We start from the raw sequence: 23741 nt of genomic DNA on the forward strand, positions 1-23741 counted from the left end.
GATAATCTGAAGTAGATTGAACATTTCCATGGTTTGACGATAACACTGATGATTTCGAAGTAGCGTTTGATGATAAAACATTCAATGGTTTCGTTATGAGCTTAGAGCTTATGAGTTTAGAGTATCGTACGATTTTCAATATTATCATTCTTGATAGAGTTGAATTTCTGCCAGACAGCTTCTGTTGTCTCTACTAGTTGACGTTTCAGATTCATTTCATTGTTTTTATTTTCAGAATAATTTTTTGTATTTATATTTTTTCAATTTATAGATCAATTCGCTGATGAAGTGACCTCTTCAATATTCAGTGATCAAATAAGTTTGAATAACAAGATCATGGATATATAAAACTATCGAATCCTTCGCGATATCTACCATCATCTATTTTTCTGTCCTTCTCAATGACTAGAAATCCATATTGGTCCTTCCAGCATTTAACAAACATCAATTGGAATTGCTTGAATGTTAAATCGGATGATACATGATTTGAATAAATATGATGTAAATTCGTCTCATCTTGTTTGAACATTATGATGAAATTGGTATTGTCACGCACTAATTGTTTTGGTACCCGTGAATATGTCTGTGCGAGATAAAAACAATCAACATCCTTATGACGTCCCAACAGAAATATGATCTAATGATATCCTGCTTTTCACAAATCACATCATAGAAAATGAAAACAGAATTAGGCTCAGCGTCGGAACTTTCTACTATTTCTGCATTATTGCTGAATGTATAAAAACCTAATCTTTTTATAGGTTCCAAAACATTTCGCAAGTACTGATATTTAGTTGATTGAGTTATTTCGAATAGATATAACTATGATCGTCAACAGTAATTCAATACAGTTCTCTGTGGTCACTTACGCTTACAGTTTCTCTCTGAATAATTTTCCAAATAAAAATGGATACAATACCAAAACTGGATCGGAAGGCTATCAAAGGAATGGGGTTTTCACTTAGAATGTTTTCAAAATATGGTAACTTGAAAAAAATGGATGAAGTGATGCTCGCAAATATGCTCAAGGAAGTGACACTTGCACGTGTCGCACGTGAGATTGCATATATTTGGGAAAAGTTACCCAAGATGACATCGATATTATAAAACATAGATATTGTTATGAACACCACCCCGATGAAAATTCAGATTCGGATGTTAATGATGGTCCTATACCTCGAAAATCCATGTTTTGTATTTGTAATATAGAGGATGTGAATATCGGTATCAATAAAAGTGATATTTATTACAATACAATACATCAGGGTGGTGTTCATAACAATATCTATGTTTCATTATATCGATGTCACCTTGTAGATGTTTGGGTAACTTTTCCCAAACATATGCATGTGCGACACATGCAAGTATCACTTCCTTGAACATATTTGCAAGCATCACTTTATCCATTTTTTTCAAGGTACCATATTTTGAAAACATTCTAAGTGAAAACCCCATTTCCTTGATAGCCTCCCGATCCAGTTTTGGTGTTGTCTCCATTTCTATTCGGAAAATTATTCAGAGAGAAACTGTAAGCACAAGTGACCACAGAGAACTGTATTAAATTTCTGTTGACGATCATAGCTACATTTGATTTTTACATTCGAACATTTTCGAAAGAATCGAGTCAATTCCAATGGTGGGGGTTGATCTCCAAAACTACCGAATTATGTGACTTCTTTCCCACATTTTTTATATGCCATCCAATGTGTTCCTGGTCCACTTATTCCATGTAAATTAACAATAGCTGTCTCATTTTGTCTTGGACCTGAAGAGGGTAATCTGTCACGCATAAAAACACCACGAAAATGTGGAATTTTCATTTTTTGTACATAATAACTGAGATCCAAATCAGTAAGAGGCCTCTGAGGTAGGGTCTGCTGCAAGATCGGATGTATGCTTAGAATATTGAATATCGTGTTTTTCGCATTCAATATCTGATTTATAGATTCCAGGATCGTTGCGAGCTAAACGTTGTTTCAGTTTTGTACCCGGTCCACAGTATTGATATCCTCCGGGTATATGTAATTCGAAAGGAAGTTTGTTTATTGAATCATTAACAAAACCACAACCTCTTTTAATTTTACAATCACTTTCAATACGTCCGTATCGTTTGATGGTACACATTGAAATTGATAAGCTAATAACATTTATATAGTCTCCAACCACGGCACGATGCGCATTGTGAAACAGAAAGAAAAGTTTGCTAGATGAGAAATTTGGGTGTGGATTGAATGCACAAAGGGTATTCAGATATGGTCCACTACTTCCATCATCAGTCCGAGGTCTCATTATACGATCTTCAAATTGTGGAAAGATGAATGCAATGATTATGTGGTATTAACCTCAGACTTTCAGCTGAAAGGCTAAAACTTGGCAGAATTATACCCTGACAATTATTTTTAGATGTGTTGCCAAGACGATCTACCCGTTTTTCCTTCCCCACCCAATTGCGTCAAACTCGCACTTTGGAAGACATTGATAATATGAATTTAGACTTTTATCAAAACTACCAATAGACGATTATGTTACAATTTCCAACAAATCAGTAAATATAAAACTGATTAAGGGATATTTTCAATAAACAAATTTCTGCCAAAATATTAGAGGGGAGACTGAGGTTGAGCAACTTCTCTGAAGAAAAAAGTCCATCAGTGAAAAAAAAATGAAATAATATTCAGTATGTGTGTAATTTACTGTGAAAAACAAACCAATTCTATGTGATGGAATTGACCGATATGTGACGAATTTCCAGTACTTCAGGTGAAGTGGCCAGGAATGGGAAAAAAACTGCTTACAAATATTCTTTGATATTATAAATATAGTAGTTCAATAACAATGGTTTTCATCAAGTATCATTAACAATATTCAACTATGAAAATGCAGTTTACTTAACATTGAATAATTCAGAACACATTCATAAAATAATTCGTAAGTAGACAAATACAATAAAGGTTCTAAGTGTATAGGTACATATCATAACACATATTACGAGGTCTGTTTTAAAAATAAGGTGAATGTTCAAATTTCGCGGGCTACGTACATTCAATTAGCGATTTTATGTTTTTTTCATATTGGTTCATTCGTCTCGAATATATTTTCACAGTTTCAGCTATTAATCGGAGTCTACATAACTGCACTTTCAATTTTCTCGATAATTCTCTGAGATCAATAACCTGTACAAAGTTTTCAGGAACAATGAATGATTTCCTTTTCACATGGCCAGAACACATTGAGTTTACATCTGAGAAACTGGACCAATCATGTCACCTAATAAAATCACTAAAAAGTAAACTAGGTACCAAATATCTACTAACGATATAACGCAAAATTTCACTTCATAGTATGTTGTAACATTGCTGCCTGGGGGTTAGCCACTGAAAATGGCAAATTATTTGTGAAACAAAAGGCACTGTTGAGTTTAATGTTCAACCTTGATTACAGAACGTCATATAGGGAAATATTTCAAAACAATAAAATACTAGCTGTGGGAAGCATATTCATTTCAAGACAAACATTCATGAGGATATAAGACATCTTGCCTTACGATCGAAAGTGCATAATTATAATATTAGGAAAAACAATATGCTCACAACTCGTAAAAATATCTATAAATAGGAGATTTTAGCCGGTTCTAAGGCTTCTCTCACCACTATGACGTATTAATTGCTTTCATTGCCAATTGATGAAGTGTACATAATTGAAAATATGTCAACATATTTTACACGGTTTGGTAAATCAATTTCATCAACTTTGGAAGATGAAAGCAATGATAGATTATTTGAAACATGTATACCAAAACGTATTTCGTTGCAATTCAGTGATGACGATATAACTTGTATCAACTCATTGAGTGGTAAATATACGATGACGTATTTAGGTCAGAACCCACAAAGTTTTGCTATCATGAAAACGCGATCTCTAGTCAAATTCAATATGATTGAATAATAATAGTAATTATAGTGAATTGGTTTCTGTTCTAATAATATCCATATATTAGATGATTTTGATGATGATTATATGGAAATATAAACATTACTAACTTAGTTGAATACACTCACTTTATAACTACAAATAAAATGGGAATGTGAGTATTTTATCATGGAAACAAGTTGGAGGTTGCTTATTATTTTTTTATTCGATTTCAGTTCCACCATTGAAAGATGTGGATGCAGTATGCAAGTCAACATTGGATCGATGTTGTAGATCTCAAATCACGGTTCAACATTTGCCGTCTGAATTGAAGGTGTTGGGTGATGAAGCCGATCATGCAAGCATTTATGATATGAGTGTATGCTATGATGAAAAACAAATCGAAATATGTCTTCGTGATGCTGAGAACTATCGGAGTGGTGCAAAAGTTTGTATTACATTTTTGGAAAATGAATTGGAATTGTGTCAACTCTGTGAGGTTATGATTGAACTGAACCTGAGAAGATTCCTGTATAGTCTCCAACCTTACTTAACAGAATGGATTATTCATCACTTTGAACTGAATGATGAAAATCGAGAGGAAATTGAAGATGGTATCGAAAATGATTACTATGAGGAAGAAGTTATTTTGTTCTGTATGTTCCTGTAATTCACAAATGTCAAATTGAAAACTACTTATTATTTTCATGTTTCATTTATAAACATTTATATACATTTGAAAATGATTACAAAATAATAAATATGATATATATGAATTAGGAAAAAATTATGAAAATGCCTGTTAGTCTAAGAGGTCGTCAATTGATTCACAACATTACAGTGCATATTTTGGATGAAAAAAATAACCTTGTCGATTTTGGAAGTGAAGAAGATATTTTCATTATTTTGGAATTGAAGAAAATCGAATAACCATTGTTATGGGTTTCCTTTTTAATAGACAAAATTGTATTGAACAATTCCAAATCAAAACGAGCTGCACCATTTAAAAGATAAGTGTGCATAAAAAGAAGCACATTACACAAGTGTATGCTAAACAGTTAGCACATAACGCTGTGTCTGTGAGTGATCTTGAATTTTTGAAATCGATTGGATTGAAAGTGGAAAAATAATAATGGTGCTCGAAACAAACAGTGAAAAGTTGAGTATATTCGATGAACCAGTGCTTGATCATTCTCTCATAAGTTTACATGAGCACATATATAAACCCTATGGATCACCGCTATTCAGGAATTCAGATGAAATCAGAATTGCAATCAATAATAAAGATGTTATACTAGATATTGCCGAGAGCTTCATTTACATAGAAGGTGAATTCACCCCCAAAGATGAAGCGAAAACATGCTATCTCTCGAATAATGCAATTGCATTCCTTTTTGACGAAATTCGTTACGAAATGGGTGGTGAACAAGGGCTGTTGTTAGAAAACAATTGAAACAAGATATCTTGGATACGAACAATCATGTATTTATTGGAAAACTACCACTGAAATATCTGATGAGTTTTGTTGAAGATTACAACAAAAGTATCTTGAATGCTGAACAGGAGTTGATTTTGATTATCGCTCGATCATTCAAAAACTCATATATAAGTGAGGTTGGTGCTGATTTAGAAATGAATAAAATCAAATGGAAAATAAGACATATTGTACCAGATGATGAACACAAGCTCAAACTTTTGAGTAGAATAAACAAAAGCGGTCTGAATGCCAAAATCAAGTTGGCTTATCGTATGTGGGACCTCTATGAACTACCATTATTACGTGGGACTTCTTCAGACATATGGGCCATCAAATCAACTAACGCTATGGAAACTTCTCGTTTTGTCATCATCGCATTCCAAAGTACTACCACATCTGAAGATAGAACACAGGATATTACAAAATTCACAACTGCCGATATCAATAATATTCGAGAATACTTGAATTCTGAAGCTTATCCATATGAGCGTTGGAATTTGAATTTCGATAAAAAACTTGATGGTTCTGCTTATTATGCTTTCGAGAGTTTCCAGCATAGTTACTATGATAAAGATATGGGTGAACATTGGACAATTTAGAGAAAATCCACTATTCATCATCGATTGTTCCCATCAACCGAATGCAACAAAATCATCAACTATTGATATGAAGATTGAGTTTGAGACAAGGAAGACTAGGTTTCCAGAAAACACTAAAGTATATGCATTAATTTTGCATGATACAGTTTTAACATACAATGCATTGGATGGTTCAGTTATATATATATATATATATATATATATATATATATATATATATATATATATATATATATATATATATATATATGCATTGTATAAAACTGTATCATGCATATATATATATATATATATATATATATATATATATATATACCGGGTGTCCCAGAGCTTTTAGGCCAGCAGATATCTCAGTCACCTGCAGAAAAAAATTGAAAAAAAATATGTATATCTTAGAAGACCACCAGCACTTTCATGTAGCAGAGCAAAATCCACCCCCTCGCGAGCAACCCCTGCGAAACCACCCCTAACTTTTGTTTTTCAAATGGCAACCCCATGTTGTTTGTCGTTCAACTGACAGCTCTTGTTATTTCTCAACCAACGATATATCATAATTGTTCGAGAAAATTGAATACGTTAGTGGGTACTATTAACTGGACTGATCGAATTGTTCTGCATTGCAGACACCAGAAACAGTGGACGCTACGCAGAAAAAGAGGCGATAAAATGTTAGAACTTTTTGTGCTTCCTTTCATTTCTCTGATATCTGGATGACACATTGCCATCAGTCGTGATATTGTTGTTGTATATCAAAATGCCTTTTATCTTCACTCCCAACGAATACGTTGATATGCTTTTAATTTTTGGTGAATGCCGAAAGAATAAACGTGCTGCGGAGAGGCTGTATGGGCAGCGCTTTCCTGATCATCGACAACCAGGTCGTAATACGTTTTCGTATGTAGAAAATACCATGCGAACGGGATCATTTCCAGGAAAAACAGATCAAGTACATCCTACTCCCGTGCGAACTGAGGAAAATTGCATAAATGTGTTGGCCTACACCGAAGCACATCCTCATATTTCGGTTCGTGCATTGGCGGTAGAGATTGGGATCAGTAAGTCATCTGTGCAAAGAATTTTCAAACAGTACAAGTATCATCCCTTCAAAATTCATTTACACCAAGGACTCAGACCTACCGATTTCGAAAGACGAACGGCATTCATTGCTCACGTTCAAGTTTTAGTCCATGACAATCCAAACATCCTCAATCAAATCTTGTGGAGTGACGAATCCCGCTTCCATAATAATGGTACTGTTAATCGACATAACATGCACTATTGGTTACAGGACAACCCTCACTGGATTAGAGAAACCAATTTCCAAACAATGTGGGGTGTGAACGTGTGGTGTGGTTTACATAATGGACGACTCATCGGGCCCCATTTTTTTCAAGACACTTTGACGGGCCACCGATATTTACATTTCTTGGAAAATTGTTTACCTGCCCTCCTGGAAGATATTCCACTTGAAGAACGACAACAAATGTGGTGGCAACAAGATGGTGCTCCTGCACATAACCATAATGTAGTTACTACATTCCTCAATGATACTTTTCGAGACCATTGGATTGGAAATAGTGGACCTGTGCGATGGTCTGCACGTTCTCCAGATCTCACGCCACTGGACTTTTTTCTGTGGGGATATCTGAAACGAGTTGCCTTCGAAACACAACCAATGAATATTGACGATTTAACCCAAAAAATTTTAGAGGCTTGTCATACCGTTACTCAGGAAATGATTAGGGCTTTCTGTACTCGCGCGCTGATTCGGCGACTTGAAGCATGTGTGGCAAGTGCTGGCCAACATTTTGAACATTTTCTGTAGTATCATGTATCAAAATACAGATGACCTTAAACATTAATATTTCATTTGTGTTTTTATTTTCTATGATTCTGCATGTCATTCTACCTACCATGATACATCATTGACCGAGAAATGAAAAAGACTGTAAGTTGAACCAAAACAAACATGGGCGTGCCATTTGAAAAACAAAAGTTAGGGGTGGTTTCTTGGGGGTTGTTTACCAGGGGGTGGATTTTGCTATGCTGCATGAAAGTGCTTGTGTTTTCCTATGATACATATTTTTGTTTAAATTTTTGTTCTGCAGGTAACTGAGATATCTGCTGGCCTAAAAGCTCTGGGACACCCGGTATATATATATATATATATATATATATATATATATATATATATATATATATATATCATATTTATTATTTTGTAATCATTTTCAAATGTATATAATGGGATTTAAATAAATGAAACATGAAAATAATACAAAGTTTTTTATTTGACATTTATGAATTGCAGGAACATACAGACTAACTTCTTCCTCATAGTCATCATTTTTGAGACCATCTTCAATTTCCTCTCGATTTTCATCATTCAGTTCAAAGTGATGAATAATCCATTGTGTTAAGTAAGGTTGGAGACTATACAGGAATCTTCTCAGGCTCAGTTCAATCATAACCTCACAGAGTTGACACAATTCCAATTAATTTTCCAAAAACGTATTACAAACTTCTGCACCACTCTGATAGTTCTCAGCATCACGAAGACATAATTCGTTTTGTTTATCATCATAGCATACACTCATATCATAAATGCTTGCATGATCGGCTCCATCACCTAACACCTTCAATTCACACGGCAAATGTTGAACCGATGATTTGAGATCTACAACATCGATCCAATCTTGACTTGCATACTGCATCCAGATCATTGGATGGTGGAACTGAAATCGAATAAAAAAACAATAAGCAACCTCCAACTTGTTTTCATGATATAATACTCACATTCCCATTTTATTTGTATTTATAAAGTGAGTGTATTCAACTAAATTAGTAATATTTATATTCCGATATAATTATCATCTGAATCATCTAATATATGAATATTATCAAAACAACATGAAACAACATGAAAGTTTTTCTTGAAATGAAAATGCTTTCCACAGCTAGTATTTTATTGTGTAAAAATATTTTCCTATATGACGTTCTGTAATCAAGGTTGAACATTAAACTCAACATTGCCTTCTGTTTCACAAATAATTTGTCATTTTCAGTGGCTGACCCCCAGGCAGCAATGCAACATACTATGAAGTGAAATTTTGCGTTATATTGTAAGTAGATATTTGGTATCTAGTTTACTTTTTAGTGATTTCAATAGGTAACATGATTGGTCCAGTTTCTCAGATGTAAACTCAATGTGTTCTGGCCATGTGAAAAGGAATTCATTCATTGTTCCTGAAAACTCTGTACTGGTTATTGATCTCAGAGATTTATCGAGAAAATTGAAAGTGAAGTTATGTAGACTCCGATAAATAGCTGAAACTGTGAAAGTATATTCGAGACGAATGAACCAATATGAAAAAACAAAAAATCGGTAATTGAATGTACGTAGCCTGCCAAATTTGAACATTCACCTTATTTTTAGAACAGACCTCGTAATATGTGTTATGATATATATATACACTTAGAACCTTTATTGTATTTGTGTACTTACGAATCATTTTATGAATGTGTTCTAGATTATTCGATGTAGAGTTGAACTGTATTTTCATAGTTGAATATTGTTAATGATACTTGATGAAAACCATTGTTATTGAACTACTATATTTATAATATCAAAGAATATTTGTAAGCAGTTTTTTCCCATTCCTGGCCACTTCACCTGAAGTACTGGAACTTCGTCACATATTGGTCAATTCCATCACATAGAATTGGTTGGTTTTTCACAGTAAAACATACTGAAAATTATTTTTTTTTTTGTCAGTGATGGACTTTTTTCTCAGAGAAGTTGCTTAACCTCAGTTCTCCCCGTCATTATTTTGGCAGAAATTTGATTATTGAAAATATCCCTCATTCAGTTTTATATTTACTGATTTGTTGGGAAGTGTAACATACTCGTCCATTGGTAGTTTTGATAAAAGTATAAATCCATATTATCAATGTCTTCCAATGTGCGAGTTTGACGCAATTGGGTGGGGAAGGAAAAACGGGTAGATCGTCTTGGCAACACATCTGAAAACAATTGTCAGGGTATAATTCTGCCAAGTTTTTAGCCTCTCAGCTGGAAGTCTGAGGTTAATACGACATTAATTTGTGTTGGATGACTTACATCCTGAACAATACAATTTACTACTTTTTCTATAAAATGTGAAAAATTTACCTCAATTTCTGTCCTCATGATTTTTTCAGCGGGAAACATTTCAAGTAATCTTAGGAGGTCTGTTGAAGAATTCGTGAAAGAAAAGTTGGGATCCAACGCTTTTCCTACAGCGAAAGCGTTATGCCTGGCATCCACTGTTATACCGAGGTGCGCGATAGGACTTGCACTTTGTAGTATAGCACGTGACAACAAACCTGAAAAAGAATAAATCGATCATCTTATCCACTTTGCTCACAAGTAACGCGATGGCGACATTATTCTCAGGAGGATACAGTTATAAAATTCATAATATCAAAATATGACTTAAGACTTTCGCGGCCGAGATTTTCAGTGTTAGTATCTTCATTCGGGTTTGAAGGCCGTCGTAGTTTGCAACTGCATCCTATAGTTCCGACAGCACGAGTGGCTGGCTTCTTCAGAGGTTTATTCATCTTGATGATTCACCAAAAACTGGTGATTTCTAATTCGTAAGTTGTATTTATGTTGACTCAGGTGGTCGTCTTTATTGTTGATGCGTTGTTATCGGCAGAAGTGTTGGGTATTACCTGTTAATGATGTAACATTGCATTGCGCTGTTGCCGCTTCAGCATCTTTTAGAATGGGATTCCAAATCCGGTTCACCGTCACCGCATCCTCTTTTCTGTTGTAATTTTCCGTACGTTTATGGATTTCTATGGCTTCCCGTACAAGCCGACCGGGGTATTCATGATCGGGGGCAAGTAGTTTCACATCTTCAAACAAATTTTTTATATTTTCAAATCAATTGAATTAACTCGCAAACCGCCGGGAGTAGGACACCTTTTTAATGCAAATTAACGTGAGATTTGAAGATTTACTCAAATTGAACTACTTTGATTTGTTGTTGTTTGAAAAATTTTCGTCCTATACCAAAGATTTTTCCCAAAAATTTCATAACGACTTAATAGCTCAGTATCCATTTCTCGATGTTATTCAACTGAAAAATTAATTAATCGTAATGTACAGCGACCCTCAAATGTTTCAAAATTGCAAGTCTCTTTCGGTTTTATAAAATTTTATGTTCAAAAATGATTTGAGAGGTTGAGTTATATAAACTTATATCTATAATTGTGACAATTCCCATAACATCAGCGTCAGTTGAGAGAAATTTTTCAGCATTGAGAAGAATTAAATCCTTTAGTAGAAATTCTATGACTCAAAATAGATTAAGTAATATATCTCTTCTTCCAATTGAAAAAGGGTATATAAAAGAAGTGACAGGCAACCCCCGATTTTATGACGAAGTAATTGATTACTTTGCCAATTTTAAAAATAGAAGGATTCCTCTTATATTCAAAGCAGAGTAGGTAATTCAAAAAGTCTGTATATATTATAGACATACTTTATATATATATATACTAGATGATATATATAAAAATGCATATTTCATTTATTTAAGTTTACCAAAGATATTACCAAATATTAGAGTTATGTTTCATTTATTACAGTTTGTAACTCAAGCGAAGAATTTTATTTTTGTTTTTGTTTATATTTGCATTTTGTAATTTGTTTTTTTCGAGTTTTTTGTTCGTCTTGGTTGAGAAAGAATGTTATGTTCACTTTTAGTTTTTTTCCTTCCTATCCAAAATTACAAAATACACCTTTTAATTCACCTTTCAAAATGCGGGACCCTCGCAGACTAGTAGTGATTTCTCAGCAGCCACTTGTATTCGTATCCTATCAAGGCACTGCTGTTTGGTGGTCAGCAGCACGCCTAAACTTGAAGTGTGATGGATACATCGTAGTTTGACGGCTATTCGCCGCACTGCGGGGGTGAAAGGCCTGTTGTCCGCCCTGTAATCCATCACACATTGGATATGAGACGCGTGTTGTCTCGCCGACGTGATCTTAGCCTCCATATTGTGTACACGCCGTTCAATCTTCCGAATCGCAAGGCCGGGATTTCGTCCTTCCGATTCGGAAAGTGATTGGACGATGCTATACAGCGTCGTTATTATCATAGATATATTCAACCATTCATTTTAATCTTATTTGTTTTTTTAGACATTTTTATTCATATTAGAATCATATTAGACAACGGAAGCCCGAATTAGTAAAATTTACAAATGAGTACCTTTTTATTTATTTTGCAAATGCTGGTACCTAATACTCAGTTTCATTTGTCATTTCGAAAGTGTTCAATGAATACAGATTTCAGTTCTCACCTTTGGATTGTTTACTGATAACATGGAATCCTACAGAAACAGCTCCTGAACTGTGTCCAGCTAAAGTAACTTTTGAGGGATCACCTCCAAAATAATTGATATTGCTCTGAATCCATTTCAGTGCCAAATTTTGATCTTTTAAGGCTATATTGGCTGGAAATACCCCATCTTTCGTAGTGAGTAAGCCTAAGTAGAATACAAAAAAATTACAAATTAGAAATAAAATCTTTCACACCAAGCAAAAAACGTTTTTCTATGAATATCGGGAAATACGGTCATAAAGTCATAATGTGACCATTTATTATTGGGTGAATCCGTAAACCACAATTTCGGAAAAATCACAGTTGACACGATACATAATTCGCTACCTTCAAGGCAATCACAGATTAGCAAATTCATCATATATCAAAAACAAGAATGAAAACATACAGTGTCACCATTGAAGTTTGCACCATATGGGAAACTTTTTTTTCGAAAAGTTTCAATGAAGTTCAACTTCGGCACTTGTTTGTGCTTTAAATTTAACTCAAAATGATGCAGCCAACTGCGACCCACTGACGTTCAGTGTTTGTCAAATTCAACTTTTTTTTGAAAAAAATAGAAAAAGTGAGAGAAGAGTGAAATTTTATGCAACTAGTATGAAAATAACGTTTTGCTTATTTTTGACAGATATCCCCTTTATTTTAAAAAACAAGTTCGGTTAATTGTCATCAATTCATATATACATAACAAACTCATCATAGAGTTTAACTTTTCTGATACATTTTTACTCATACGGACATTTTTAGAGAGAAAATTTGCTATGAAAATTTTAACATAATTGGTGCAAAGTTTCAATCACTTGGCTATTTTCTTAAACAAACCTTTGATTTCAAAAAAGCAGAGGCAACTAAAAAAATGCAAATAATTTCGATAGAACTATTATCATTATCATAAATTTCAAACAACAATAATATTATAGAAAATTCAAATGGGTACAAAAAATTACTTATTGATCTAAATGAGGTTGTCAAACACTTATAGCCTACATTTCAGTATGTCGTCCTCCACGTTCAATACAAATTATGGTCCTTCTACTGACATCTGTGACTGCATTTTTATTTAATCGGGATTTATATTTGCACAGCACTCGCGAATGGTATTTTCCAGATGTTGTATGTCAGTGAATGGTCTACTTCGGTAGACTTTTCGTTTCAGGTAACCCCACAAGAAAAATTCTAAAGGCGTCAAGTCGGGTGATTTAGGTGGTCAATAATGTTCCCAGTTACGTCCAATAACTTTGACTCTGAACATTTGTTGGAGGGACTGTTTTACAGCAACCTTGTGATGTATTGGTGCGCCATCAAGCTGATACCATAGGTCGTATTTAATATTTGAAGGCATATTATCTAAAACTTCACTAACCTCATTATTTTAAAGGTTGAGATAACCGACGGATGATAAATTTTCCCTAAAGAAAATTGGCCCAATTATTTGGTCATCAAGTATCCAGTATCAGTATCCAGGAATACTGATCACCACATTCAACTGTGAAATTGGGATTTTCATGGGCCCACCATCGGCAATTTTGAGAACTTATCATTCCATTTGAAGAGAACGTTGCCTCATCTGTCCAGAAAATTTTATACGGAAACTTTACATTTTCTTCTCTCTCTCCTTGAAACCAGAATGAAAACCCCAAACGGACATCAAAATCTGGTTCTTTTGATGTGTTAATAAATTTTGGCTTGTAAGGCCAAAATTTATTCCTTAATGAAATTTTTCCAACAATTTCTCTCTTGAAATCGGTATTTTTTATAATATCGGTTATGCTCCTTTGCCCGTGTTCAACAACTTTTAAACAGATGTTAAGTTGGGCCTCCTCATCATATTCACTTGGAGTGTGCTTTTTCTTAAATTGATTTGCTACGGATCCTGTTTCTCTGAATTTCGACATTATCCTTGACACAGTAGTATGCTGAACATTTTTTCCTGGATGCCGTTCATTAAAAATGTTAGCTACTTGCCGGTATGGTGTATTCTCACCGCATATTGAAACTATTTCTATTCTTTCCTGAAGAGACAACATTATTGCAACAATAACTGTTGAAAATTTGACAAGTAAATCAACAACTTGACACTACTGTAGCATGCATTTTGTTTGTCAAAACCTACTTGAAAATTTTATTCAACGTGATCAAGCATTATAATAAAGGGGATATCTGTCAAAAATAAGCAAAACGTTAACTTTATCCCAGTTGCATAAAATTTGGCATATGGATATAAAATTGCCGTAGACACAACTTTTTCAAGTAACTTTTTGTTGAATTCGATCTAGAAACGCAATTTTTCAATTTTTTTCAAAAAAAAAGATGGATTTGACAAACACTGAACGTCAGTGGGTCGCAGTTGGCCACATCATTTTGAGTTAAATTCAAAGCACAAACAAGTGCCGAAGTTAAACTTTATTGAAACTTTTCGAAAAAAGTTTCCCATATGGGGCTCACTTTAATGGTGACACTGTATAACCGGAAAGTGTATCTCTAGATATATTTAGAATACAGTAAAAAATTATTATTCATTGAATATTAGTCATTATAACAAAAAATGAGAGTGGTTAAAAACTCAATTAGTTTTATGCCATGCTGATTTGTGAGGTGTTCCGTGTAGTTCACTCCCTCACCTAGACAGCGGGTTCATGGTTCAAAGATGGATCAGAAACACCTTTCGGTTCCGGTGCATGTTTTTAGTCGCAGACCCAGGACAGAGATATCCTGCCTAAGAACCTATACGACTATATTTCAAGCGAAAGTTTACGCTATTGAATTGTGTGCGGAGAAATTAGATGAATCCAACCTCATACAAGTACACAAGTCAATAAACATTTTCTCGGACAGTCAAGCGGCTTTGGAAGCTCTTGGATCCTATCGAGCAACGTTTAAATCAATCAATCAATCAATCAATCAATCAATCAAACATTTATTGAATCAGTGTTCATTTACAATCACATTAGGCAAACATCATCATAAAATACTGGCTGATACAACAGGTCAAACTATTATAGAAAAACAAATACAAAGCATAACTTAAATAAAAATAAAATCACTAAGCTACAATCAAATTATGATTATGACTCAAGGAGAAACTCATCCACAGAGTAGTATGCTTTTTGCAATAGAAAAACCTTAAGCTTCCTTTTAAAGACATTGATGTTTGAGGACTTAATGTCATTACTAAGCTTATTATATAGTTTAATCCCACAGCACATGGGGTGATTCTTCGATACTGTCAATCTACTATAAGGCTGATAAAGTTGAAGGTTATTTCTGGTGAAATGTTCATGGATTTGCTCATTTCTAGGAATAATTGAAATATTTTTTCTTATATATATCAGAGTTTGGTAGATATACAAACTAGGCATTGTTAATACACTATAACGAATGAATAATGGCCTGCAGTTTGCACTTGAAGATGCCCCAGCCAGAATTCTGATTACCTTTTTCTGAATAACAAACACTTCATCAGCTTTAGCTGATAAGCCCCACTGTTCAAGACCATAGGAAATCACTGACTGAATTAAACTGTGGTATAAAAGCATGAGAACATCAAAAGAGACTGTTTGTTTCAACCTACGAAGTAAATATATATGTTTACTGAGCTTCAGTTTGACACTATCAACATGGAAACTCCAGGTAAGTTTATTATCAATATCAACACCCAAGAATTTAGTACAATTAACTTGATGTAAAGTTTCATTATTTAATCTTACTAAATAGCTTTTATCAATAGTTGTATTTTTAGTAACAAAGTTGAGCATTTGAGATTTGGCAGAATTTAGCAGCAGACCATTTGTAGAACACCACTCCTCAATTTGATCAGTTACTTCATTAGCTTTGACAATAACTTCGGACATAGTTTCCGCAGATACCAAGATATCAGTGTCATCCGCAAAAATTATAATAATGGAAGCTTTCGAACAAAATTTCGGAAGATCGTTAATAAAAACCAAAAATAAAAGAGGTCCTAAAACAGAACCTTGAGGTACCCCTCTTACTATACATTTACTTACAGAGTTAATTCCATTCACACAGACCAGCTGACTACGGCCAGTCAGGTAAGATCTAACCCAATTCAATGCAGGACCACGTATACCATAAAACTGCAATTTGTGTAGCAGTATGTCATGGTCAACGAGGTCAAAAGCTTTGCTCAAATCAAAAAATAACCCCAGAGTTTGCTGTTTGTTTTCCAAGATTTCCAACACATGTTTAATGAGTTGATCAATTGCGCCAACAGTGGATTTATTTCTTCTATAAGCATTCTGACTAGAAGAAAATAATCTAAATGATTCAAAGTAATCATATAATCTTTGATAGAAACAGTATTCAATAATCTTAGAAAACTGACTAAGTAGCGAAATAGGCCTGTAAGATGCACAGTCAGATCTCGAGCCCTTATTTTTATATATTGGCAAAACCTTTGACATTTTCAGTATATCAGGAAACCTCCCCTCTATGAAAGTGGAGTTAACTATATGAGTCAAAGGCTCAGAAATAACATTGGCAACGTTTTTTATAACAAGACCAGGAATTTCATCAATACCGGACGATTTTTTCTTACAAACTTTTTTGATAACTTGTTCAATTTCCATCTTAGTTGCTGGATATAAAAAAATACTTTGATGTGAAGATGACATATAATTAATATTTTTAGTATCAGGTTTGGATATGCTACTGCTAACAGTTGAAAAATACTCACTAAAAAGGTTGCATATAGCAAAATCATCAGAAAGAAGGACCCCATCTTCAGCACTTTCTAGACAAGGTATTGCATTGCCAGAATAACCAGTCTGGGATTCCTTGATGATTTTCCAGGATTCTTTCACTTTATTATCAGCAGAAGAGATTCTATCATCATTGCTAGTTTTCTTAGCATGTTTCAATTTATCCTGATATATTATTTTGAGTTCCTGATATTCCCTCTGATATAAACCATTTTTATATACTTTGTTCAGCTCAGATAACTCGGTTAACCTTCTACTGATTTCTCTCAACTCAGTAGTTATCCACCTGGAGTCACCAGATTTTTTTATCTTGACTACCTTTTTTGGAAATGAAGTATCAAAATAATAGAAAAATTTATTATAAAAACTATCAAACTTAGAATTTGCTTCAACTGAGTCATACACTGAAGACCAATCAGTCTCCAGCAGTAAACTAGAAAACTTCTCAATATTGTAGTCATTAAAACATCTCTTGTGAGTTTCTTGGTTATGGTCAACCTGATCATAGCAGAAAGTTGCCAGCTGGAAAGTGTGATCAGATATATAGGAATGATTAATGGAGTAACTAATAGGATTAGAAGTAGACAAAATATTATCAATACACGTTGCTGAATCACCCCATATACGAGTAGGTTCACTTATAATAGCACTAATGTTATGTTGCTCAAGTATATTTATGAAGTCAGTTCTCTCATTAGTAAACCTTAACATATCTATGTTGAAGTCACCACAAGCTATTAATTCTAAGTTTTTATACTTACTATACAACATCACAAGTAATCGATCAAATGAATCAAAAAAAGTTAAAGTATTACCAAGAGGTGATCTATATACCGATAAAATTATTATAGTTTTATTCTTACCGTTTAACGCTAATGCACATACCTCAATATCTTGCTCTATACTAATTTCTATAGGAATGTTATTTACTTGCAAGGATTTTTTAGCAAAAATGCATACCCCTCCCCTGATACATTTCTCCCTACAGAAAAAAGAGATTAAATTATAGTCAGTTATTTGAAAAGATGAACACTCTTGTGATTTAAGCCAGCTCTCACTAATACATAGAATATCTGGAGAATGTTTGTCTAAAATCATCTCCAAATCAAGTGACTTATTGTTACAACCCTGTACATTGAAGTGCATCACACACAATTCAGCACAGATTTCAAGTTGACATATACTCTTGTTAACTACTTGACTGCTATTGGGCTTCGAAAAATCCTGACAACTGAGAACTCCTTGGTTATCAATTGATATAACTGGTACTAAGTTGTAGTTGCAGTTTGTTTGGATGGATGAAAATTTTCTCTAAACTTAAACCTCCTGATTACGGATCCCTCTGGCCAGATGGTTGGTTCGTATACTTCCTGGACCTTGTCTAAAGGAAAAGTTACTTTGTAAGTGGAATATCGCTCGTTCCTATTCCATTCTACACACTCAAATGGTATTTGAGGTGCCGAATCTTTTAATAAATTCAGTAAATCTTCAGACTTTACATCAGCACCAATACGAGAAACGTGCAAATGTCCCAATTTTGGGATTGTTTTAAAATTTGCGGATTTATTGCTACCAAGTATAGGTTTGTATTTATTTACATTGTTTTTATGTGGGGAATACCTACTGGGATTTCCACCAGTTTTTACTTCAAATTCGTTATCAGAAGACAGAGTTTTGTTCGGTATGTTGTTCACCTTTTTTACTGTATGGCTATAAAGTTTTTTTGGAATATTATCAGTTGTAGATATTTCAACTGGATTCGCTTTTCTGCTACTAGATGGCAATATTGGTAAGGAATCTGAGTTATTCAATTGTTGTTTTAATAGGTATATTAGATCTTCCTGCTCTTGGGCCCTTTTTTCTAAATGAAAAGACAGTTTACTCACAGATTCAAATTTGTCTTTGATGTCAGTCACTTCTTTCAACCTTTTATTACAGTCACCACAGGTTATGTTTGCTCTTGTAGCATGAACATTTCCTTCAACACTATTGTTTAGAACTTTATCACTGATTCTGTTTATATAATTCTTCAACTGGATGCTTGTCACCACTACTGGTACTTTTAAAGTAATTAACATATCAATTAGCTCATTTTTTTTGAGCTTATTTAGCTCTGTTGTTAAAATCGCAACTTCATGTTCAGCCGCCATATTGATTGGAAATTGGTAGTATTTTGTCAAAAACGACTCTTCCCAATGGAAATACTCAACATATTGTCTCTGGTAGGATTCCTGGCCATACTGGCCTGGAAGGCAATGAGGCTGCTGACTCCTTTGCATAGTAGGGTGCTACAAGAAGCTTCATCGGACCAGGTCCTGTCATTGGCATCGCTTCAGGCTTTGCCAAACAGTAATTATACTGCAGGAATTCCAGCCCAAAATCCCATGTATTTTCTTATGACGCTTCATTCTGGTCCTTTTTGGATCTCAGGCCCACTTCACACGAAAGGAGTAAAGGTCAGCGCCGCGTCTCTGCCAAATGTCCATTATGTGTAAACTGAGCCTTAGCCTTCAAAGCCCACTTCAGACCACCTCCACTTTTCCACTTTCACCGTCATTCAGTCAACCAGTCAGCTATCGCGCATAGAGCGGGAAATTCAAATCAGTAGATGAACAATGTATGTTCTGGACCACTTCAAGGTGGTGCGTTGCTGCTAAGTATTTCAGAGAGAAACTTTAGTGAGTGGAAGAGAGAAACGTGTGACGTAATCGACGCAGGATGGAACGAGTATCGTAGCGTTTCAAGCAGGGAACTCGGCCCCCTTAGTACTCCACATCACCGCTCAGGCCCTCTTGCGACTCTGCCTCATCCCTCGGCCGCCTTGTCACGTTCCAGTCACGTGATTTCAATTAAAAAAACTTTATAGTTATGAAATTCGAACCAAGGACGTCCGCGTGGTAGACATTGTCCTTAGCCTCTACACCAATGTAAGACATTGAAAGTAACTGCGAAAGATGGGTATTTATAACGTTAGTTTTGTCCGGACCGAAATTGACTCATTGACTTGACCGCATTTTTTTATTTCCGTAGAATGTTAGGGAAGTTGTAATCGTCATTATCATATTGAAGATAGGAAAATATACTTAGATTTGGGAAATAATCAATATTTAATGTAAAGATGTGTATGTGTGTGTGTGAGAGCGAGAGACGCGAGTGACGTAATCGATGCAAAGAGAGATGGAGATGGTATCGAGATTTACCGGTTGCTGGCGCAAGCAGGTGTTACCGGTTGTGCAATAAATTGTTGTTTGTGGGGCAATGTAGCGTTGCCGGTTTTGAAATTAATCGTAAACGATTTGATAAAAATTGGAAGCGCGAAAGTGATATATTAATAATATTGAATCAAAGTTGAGGGAAAACATTACAGATTAATGAGGCTGTATCGTTTCAAAGTGCGATCCCTCAATGTTACAAGGTATCTCAAAATGCATCATCGAAAACAAACATGGCGTCAAAGTGTACCGGGTGCGTCAAAATACATCATCAAAAAAAACATAACAGTTCCACGAGGCTGTAGGTTTTCGAAGTGCGATCTCCCTCAATGTGTACAAGGTATCTCAAAATACATCATCGAAAACAAAAATGGCGACGAAGTGTACAGGTTGTGTCAAAATATATCATTCAAGGAAAAACCATGTCGGTTTAAAATATGATATCATTGTGTATACAGGGCGTTTCAAAATACATCATTTAAAAAAAAACATGTTGGTTCAACAGAAGTCTATCGTTCCAACATGTCAGAAGAACAATAAGTCTCGTATCTTTGTTAACCAAGTTAGCATCATCAGGTAAAGAAGGAGATGGTACCAAAGGTATCAAGGAGTTACGTATTGTGGAGTTAACATTTGAAAATGGTAAAAGCGACCGTTTTACAAACGTTTCGACTGTTTTGCGTGCCACCGTTTTGAGTGCGACCGTTTTGCGTGCGTTTTCAACCGTTTTCGATCTTTTTCGATCGTTTTCGATCGTTTGCGTGCGTTTTCGATCGTTTTTCGTGCGTTTTCGACTGTTTTCCGTGCGTTTATTCGTTATCGTTCCATCGTTATTGTCGTAACGGTTTTTCGTGTTTCAATATGACAGTCATTCATCATTTAACGCGTTCCCCTAACCAAGTAAGCATCATCAGAAAATGTCTAAAGTCCATGCTTTGTAATATGAAGATTCATTTTGCGAATTTTCAGACTCTTGAACGGAACCTTGTGGAACACTCAACCTAACTTCTGTTACAGAGTAGTGCGGTCAGCTAATCAGAATGGAGGGATCAAATATCGCTCGATTGATTGTGTTAGATGAAATTGAACTGGAGAATGTGGGTCGAGTAATAATAATAATAGTGATAAAATTTAAACCTTGAAAGTGACGTAGTCAGCGTGGGAGGTGATGGCGTGTGTGAGGGTTTGTGGAAATTGATGAGTCATTACAAAAAATAATAGCGCAACCGTCAGAAGGGCACTTACTTGTATATTCACTAATAATGATCGAATCGTCGCGTACAACAAGTCAAATGAAAAGATTAGAAATGCAGAATTCATCGACAAAGAAAAAACAAAGATGACGCAACATGTCAGAAAGGCACTAAGCCAAATCTTTGTTAATGATAGTTGAATCTCAACGTGCAGCACATCAAGTGGAAGGGAAACGAATACAGAGTGTACCGACAAAGAAAAAACAAAGATGGTGTATCGAATATAATATCCAACGCTTGGTGTGAAATAGCATAGGAAGAATTGCAAATTCAACAAAAATCATTGAACAAACTTGGAATTGAAAAATGTTGGGTTATGAACAACCATAAGTTTATTCCAATTGCAAAAGCTTGATTCAAAAGGCAGAATTTATTGACAAAGAAATGAAAAAATCATTGTATACTGAAACATATGATATATTTGGATTCCTTAGGGCGAGAAGATTTCGAATCCATCAAAAAACGACCACTTCCGGTTTTCACTTACGGTCCTCCAATTTCGATGATTCCAACATCAATGGATTCGTTTACATGCCATGAAACATAATTAATCATTTTTCGAAGCAAAAAGGACCTTATAACCTATTCTCATTATACTAGCAGCAACAGACCGATATGGGTACTCATTTCAAATGATTCCATTTGTAGATTATGAAAAATATAATATACAGCGTCCTATGTAAAAAAGCATAGAAAGAATTGCACATTCAAAGAAAATCATTGAACATATTTGAAATTAAAAGTTGTTGGTTTATGAGAAACTACGAGTGTAATGTAATTGCAGAAGTTTTATTCAAAACACATAATTTGTTTAAAAAAATGGAAAAATCATCCTATACTGAAACATATATTTTTGCGATACATGAAATGTTTTTCTTGCGTGTATCGTAACGTCAGAAAATCATTTCTGACAACCTCCTGAGGGCGTGAATAAACTTCTTTACACACTATCGACACATACTTAACGTTAGTTGATAAAAGTGCTCGCGCAGCTGAGTTTTGTCATTGTGTTACAGATATTTGGAGTGGAAACATCTTATCACAGTAAAATGCCGCTCTTCGCTGACTTGTTGCAATATATCTCCTCTCTTTTGGGGTTGATAACCACTGAGTTTGATGAAAAAAGTGCTCTGGTTGGGATCAAATAATGTGATGAAGGTTCACGGAGAATAAGGAAGGCGATAAAGACCGCATCATAACTGGGTGAGAAGCAGCATTTGGAAGCCTGTTATCGTAATATCAAAAGTCTAAGGAGACAGTTCAAAGTGATACGAAAGAAGGGGGCATGACAGGTATCACGACCTGAGGGTGCTAAAAAGCGAGTTCATTGGGATGATTCCAAGGCAGCTTTCAAATCTAGAATTAGATCTGGTGTTATTTCCAATCTCAAACATAAGGATCCCTCAGCTTTTATGGTTGACTGCAAGGCTCCCTTCAAGCGAAGATTTCAGAATGCTCTGAAGAAGGATGAATCTATCAAGGTAAATACCACCTTCTGCGGAGAATTTGAGATAGTGAAGGGAGACAGAATACTGAAGGAGTACGAGTACTTCACTACTACGAACTCTTCCATATATAGAGACACCGCCCTCAACGATTGATTCGATGGAAAAGTTACAACACCAAAACTCAGAGAAAGGGACAGCGGCTGGACGCTGAAGAATATCTTGAATTTGGGTGTGAATATTAATAAGTTCACACCGCAGCTGGGGTCCTCATTCATGGACCTTTCACCTCAAATTTTGCTGAAAAATTCTTGCATAAATGTGAAAAACAATGATGAGGCTTGCTTTGCGTGGGCTGTTACCTCAGCACTCTATCCTATGCAGAAACATGCTAATCGTACTCCATCATATCCTCATTATTCTGAAGCATTGAAACTTGGAGGAATTGATTTTCCAATGACTATCAGACAAATTCCGAAATTTGAAAAACTGATTGAAATTTCTATCAATGTTTACATTCTTCAGAAGAAATGTGAAACGTTCATTACCCCACCTACATACCTCATAAAGGAAAAGAAAGCTAGACATGTTGATTCAAGATAATTATGATGAATGTGAAACTTCAGTTCGTTATCACTACGTAACGGTAAAGAACTCATCAAGACTCTTATCGAAACAGTTGAGTGGAGAATATGGTCAATGTGATCGCTGTCTACATTACTCCCCAAGA

General features: G+C 34.9%; 1 protein-coding gene across 3 annotated transcripts in view; it reads right to left on the bottom strand.

Annotated features, from left to right (window-relative positions):
• LOC111508891 (esterase E4) overlaps positions 1 to 23741 on the bottom strand; it is a 76323-nt gene that overhangs the window by 20996 nt on the left and 31586 nt on the right. For 2 of the 3 annotated variants that reach the window (XM_074178344.1, XM_074178342.1), the window contains 3 exons: positions 12340 to 12525; positions 10157 to 10350; positions 8577 to 8720 (listed from right to left, as the gene is read on the bottom strand). In XM_074178344.1, the coding sequence (XP_074034445.1) occupies positions 8577 to 8720; positions 10157 to 10350; positions 12340 to 12525 (524 nt within the window). The remainder of the gene's footprint in view (positions 1 to 8576; positions 8721 to 10156; positions 10351 to 12339; positions 12526 to 23741) is intronic. The other variant, XM_074178343.1, reaches the window with a different exon arrangement.

The sequence above is a fragment of the Leptinotarsa decemlineata genome, unplaced genomic scaffold (genome assembly GCF_025532065.1).
Source record: "Leptinotarsa decemlineata unplaced genomic scaffold, Ldec_3_MD MMD2_tig00003736_RagTag_RagTag, whole genome shotgun sequence".
Classification (NCBI taxonomy): Eukaryota; Metazoa; Arthropoda; class Insecta; order Coleoptera; family Chrysomelidae; genus Leptinotarsa; species Leptinotarsa decemlineata.